The 4861-nt window shown below is 57.7% G+C and overlaps 1 protein-coding gene across 1 annotated transcript; it reads left to right on the top strand.

The window, feature by feature from the left end:
- Nucleotides 1-247: 247 nt before the first annotated feature.
- Nucleotides 248-2232, top strand: LOC123061621 (protein trichome birefringence-like 21). Its single transcript, XM_044484797.1, has 2 exons — nt 248-1083; nt 1165-2232. Exons 1-2 carry the CDS (start codon nt 637-639, stop codon nt 1933-1935), a joined length of 1218 nt encoding a protein of 405 aa, XP_044340732.1. The 5' UTR covers nt 248-636; the 3' UTR covers nt 1936-2232.
- The last annotated feature ends 2629 nt before the right edge of the window (nt 2233-4861 follow it).

The raw sequence follows: 4861 nt of genomic DNA, 5'->3' as shown, positions 1-4861 counted from the left end.
TGAATGCAGACAGTCGGCGCCGGGCAAGAAGGTACGTGGGCGAGGGAGAAGAATTTCGGATGGGCCAGAGTGGTTAGAAGTGGACGCTGGTGCTATCCAAACACCCGCAAAGCTCACGTTTGTCTCCGATTTGCATGAGAAGTTACATTCGGACCGCTCTGCTGACCGATGCAGGACCGTGTTAGATGACACAACATGTCTGAAACGTGCAGTCCGGACGGTTGCAGGCTGTTTACATTTTAGTAATATTTAATATGGAAAAAGACAGACATGTTCCTCGGCGAGCCCACCTGTCAATATTGAAATGAACCGCGCACCTACTCTCTTCTCCTCCACGTCCACCGCCTTCAAGAAGCAGCACCTCATCTCCTCGCACCCGCAGAGATAGCCGAGAGAGACAGGGTCCGCAAAGCAAGCACCGCCCGGCAAAGGCAAAAAAGAGCCACCCACCCATCATCCCCTTCCTCGTGCGCTGCTGCCTCTTGCTTCTTTCTTCTTCGTGTGGTAGAGTACCAAGCTCAAGCTAGATAGATATCCATGGTTTTTCTCTCCTTGCTTGCCGATTGCTGCAGGCTGTAAGTAGACATAGGTGTACGTAGTATAGGAGCTAAGATAGGCAGCGGGAGGGAGAGGAAGATGAAGCTCCATCTCCTGGTGAAGGTCCTGTTCGGGCCCGTGCCGGTCTACTTCTCGGCGCTGGCCATCCTCATCCTGCTGACCAACGCGCAGTACTTCGGGCTCGGCGGCGTCGGCGTGCCGCGCGCCACCAAGCTGGCGTCGTCCACGCCGGTGGTGAGCGTGATGAAGTACTGCGACATCTTCCGCGGCGAGTGGGTGCCCGACGCGGAGGCGCCCTACTACACCCACAAGACGTGCGGCATGATCCAGGAGCACCAGAACTGCCTCAAATACGGCCGCCCCGACCTCGGCTTCCTCAAGTGGCGGTGGAGGCCGTCCGGCTGCGAGCTGCCGCGCTTCGACCCCGTCCAGTTCCTGCAGTTCGTCCGCCACAAGTCTCTGGCCTTCGTCGGGGACTCCCTGGCTCGCAACCATATGCAGTCCCTGCTCTGCCTCCTCTCACAGGTACCGTACATTTTCCTCGCCTGCCATGTTTGCGCACTGGATTGAGCTTTGAGGCTTTGAGGCTGAACAAATGGATTGCAGGTGGCGTATCCCAAGGACATCTCGGCGAACCCGACGGACCAGAACAAGGTGTACCACTACCGGGCGTACAACTTCACCATCAACATGTTCTGGTCGCCGTTCCTGGTGCGGGCGCGGGAGCCCGACCACGACGACCCGGCGCACACGGGGCACTACAGCCTGTACCTGGACGAGCCGGACGACAAGTGGGTGTCGCAGGTGCCCCGGTTCGACTACGTGCTGGTGTCGGCGGCCAACTGGTTCTCCCGCCCCTCGCTCTTCTACGAGAAGCGGCGGCTCATCGGGTGCAGCTTCTGCAGCCGGCAGTACGGCGTGCCGGACCTGACGCTCTACTACTCGCAGCGCAAGGCGTGGCGGGTGTCGCTGCGGGCGATCAACGCCCTGGAGGCCAAGGTGAAGGGGCGGGTGATGGTGCGGATGCTGTCGCCCATGTCGCACTTCGAGAACGGGACATGGGACCAGGGCGGCAACTGCAAGCGGACGGAGCCGGTCCGGAGCAACCAGACGGTGATGGAGGGCCGCGACCTGCACTTCTACACGGCGCAGATGGAGGAGTACCGCGCCGCGGAGAAGGCCGCGCGGGCCAAGGGGCTGCGGCTGATGCTCATGGACGCCACGGCCGCCATGCTGATGCGGCCCGACGGCCACCCCAGCCGCTACGGCCACTGGCCCAACGAGAAGGTGCAGCTCTACAACGACTGCATCCATTGGTGCCTGCCCGGCCCCATCGACATCTGGAACGACCTCTTGTTCCAGATGATGCTCGTCTAGCCCAGTCCCCGTTCCCGTTCTCATCCATCGGCGACGGTGGGCACACAGATCTGATCAAAGGATATGCTCCAAGCCAATTTTGATAATGAATTGTTTCACCTCATCTCATCTCATTCTTCCCTACTACTACCGGTCGATCCGCTTTCCATGCCTTTGATTGATGGGTGTGGTGGTGGTAACTACTATTGACGACGCCAACTTTTTTGTCGGTCGTCACGGAAAGAGTGAGCAAAAGAAGCTCCTCTCCCCTTTTCTTCGATTGAAAAAAACACTAAGTCATCTTGGATTGTGACGAAAGTTGCGGTTTGCACCTCGTATTGGATTCCATTCGCAAGCAAGCTACGGGCTCCAAAGTAAAGGCGCGTAACTTCCCTGGGGCCGTGCGGTGCGGTGGCTCTGAGTTCTGACCGTCACCGTCTGCGTCTGCGTATGGATGGATCGCACTGATGGCGCCCGGGACAGAGTCCAGCTGCACACCGGAAAGCAGAGGCGGTGCACTGCACGCTTGTCGGAGGTGGGGGCCTCTCTCGCCGCGCTTTTTTCGGTGAATTTGTGTTGGTCGGTGTGCGCCAGCCCATGGCTTTCAACCTCTGCACGCTGCATCCACGGAGTACGTTCCGGAACCTATATGGCTGGCCGGCTGGAAGCAAGTTAGTGCTGCTACTAGTACTAGGACTCGAGGGCGGTGGCACGCTCCGTCACGAGCTACAGGAGCAGAGTGAAGTCTGTTTAAAACCTTGAAGTTGTATTAATGGTCGAGATCAAATCCTGAACTTCAAATCCCTGAAATCAGCACCTTATATTTACTAATCCCGATCTATTTCAACCCTATATCTGTTTGCCACACTACCAAGAGAAACGCGTGCGTACGGCCGGCTCCGTTCATTCGGTTTCGGGGTAAAGGCGCGCGCACGACAGCCACTTGTTCACGACGGCAGGGTGGGTGGCGCACGACTAGGTAGCAGGTAGTAGTAGGATCATCCCCACAGCCACGACTCCATGATAGGCGCGGCTACGTCACCGTAGCGGACATTTTGATCCTAAAGGCCAACTTCAACGCGGCGACACATTCTTTTTTGTGTACGCGGCAACGCAACTGGACATCCGTCCATTTTACCCATTTTCAATTTAAATTTGGGCTGGATTTGCATCCGCCCGCACGCCCAAAACGTCCTTCCCTTGTCCTCCTCTGGTCAGCCTATCTAGTACAAACAAGCGCCGTTCTCTTCACTCCCACAAAACCCTTCCGCCCTCGTGCCATGGCCGACGCGTCTAAACCCGCCGCCGCCTCCTTCCCGGCCGAGATGCATGAATTATGATCGAGACGTGATTGTTTCGTATGTCCACATGTCTGCCAATATGAACTACAGCCAAGATGAGGAACTATGGCCGAGAGGCATTTTTTGTATGCTGGCGTGTATGTCGGTTGCTGGTGATTGCTGGTGATGAAGCTATGTACCTAGGGTAGGGTCATGGACCTGTCCAAACTGACCTACCCAAGGACATCTCCGGAAGAAATCATCTTTCAATTGACTTGAAGGCGTCTCACTCGACGGACTTGAAGATACTCGATCAAGAAGCAATCACTCGACCAAGACCAAGCCACTCGACAGTTAGGTGGCCTAAAGGCACTCCGCGGTTGGTTATTAAGTAGCTTTTATGGTCATCATAGCACTTTATTACTAGCGTTACCAGTAACGCCCTGCCTTAATGTACATTGAACCCTTGTAACACGGGCCGGCTTGGGTCCTGGCGCACTCTATATAAGCCACCCCCTCCTCCGAGACAAGGGTTCGCACCCCTGTAATTCATACTCTCATAATTCAGTCGACCGCCTCCGGGCTCCGAGACGTAGGGCTATTACTTCCTCCGAGAAGGGCCTGAACTCGTAAACCTTGCGTTCTTACAACTCCTCCATAGCTAAGATCTTGTCTCTCCATACTTACCCCCCTACACTACCGTCAGACTTGGAACCACGACAGTTGGCGCCCACTGTGGGGCAGGTGTTTTAGCGTTTGTTGGAGGAGTTGCGACCTTTTCCGACCCGAATCATCATGGTTTTCGGCGGAGTTTTGGTGGAGGGCCGCGAGATCCGTCTCGGTGCGCTCACGTTCATCGTCGACGACTCTGCTTGGCTCCAAGAGGCTCCGCTCGACGTGGACGCACTCCCTGTTCACGGGGCAACACACTTTAGCGCGTGCATCCGCGGCGTTCTCCTGCGGCAACCGTCGACCCCCTACCGGTCGGCTCCTGTGTTGTCCTCCCTCCCCGTTTCCCGCCGGCGCAAGCGCTCCGGTCGGTCGAGACCTCAGCAGTGGGTGAGACACGCGGTGGCACGTTAGTCGGTCACCCCTCAAGTCACGGCAATCGAGCCCGACGAATCCCTCTACGGCCTGTTCGACCTGTCGACTGGCTCCGCAGAGACAGCACCCGAGTGCGACAGCAGCGATCCGACGGCGGAGGTTCTGATGGTCGATGGACCGCCCAGTCCTCCCGGTTTTCCCCGCACCGACGGAGGCGTGGGTGGAGGCGACCCGTCGCGTCCCCCTGAGGAGTATCTTCCCGAGCCTCTCACGTCGCTGTAGAGAGAAGAACTTCGCCGCCCGGAACGTGGATGCACTGCACACTCCTATCGTTGGAGAAACCCTCGAGGCTCGCGCCTTGGAAGACGCGCGCCTGGCAAACTTGGCCGAGCGCACTCGACTGGAGAACCTCTAGCGAGCACTCGACGAGCGTGCTCGACAACGGGTTCCCGAATGCAGTCGACGTCAGCTCTTCCCGCCCCCGCAGGTATATCGAACTCCGATTCAGAATTTAGCAGCTGCGGCCCGTATTGCGGAGTCGATTCAGCCTTCCCAGTCGGAGGCTGGCAGAGGCTTGCTGCAGATCCGAGCGTTACTCCGGGCAGCAGGAGACCAGAATTCCG

Source organism: Triticum aestivum, chromosome 3A (assembly GCF_018294505.1).
Source record: "Triticum aestivum cultivar Chinese Spring chromosome 3A, IWGSC CS RefSeq v2.1, whole genome shotgun sequence".
NCBI classification, from domain to species: Eukaryota; Viridiplantae; Streptophyta; class Magnoliopsida; order Poales; family Poaceae; genus Triticum; species Triticum aestivum.
The sequence above is the reverse complement of the archived record's forward strand: the minus strand, read 5'-3'. Positions and strand labels throughout refer to the sequence as shown.

Bases quoted from the DNA above. Each gene is read 5' to 3' on its own strand.
- LOC123061621 (XM_044484797.1), top strand. From the start codon at position 637: ATGAAGCTCCATCTCCTGGTGAAGGTCCTGTTCGGGCCCGTGCCGGTC. The intron at 1,084-1,164 runs GTACCGTACATT...AATGGATTGCAG, and splicing joins TGCTCTGCCTCCTCTCACAG to GTGGCGTATCCCAAGGACAT.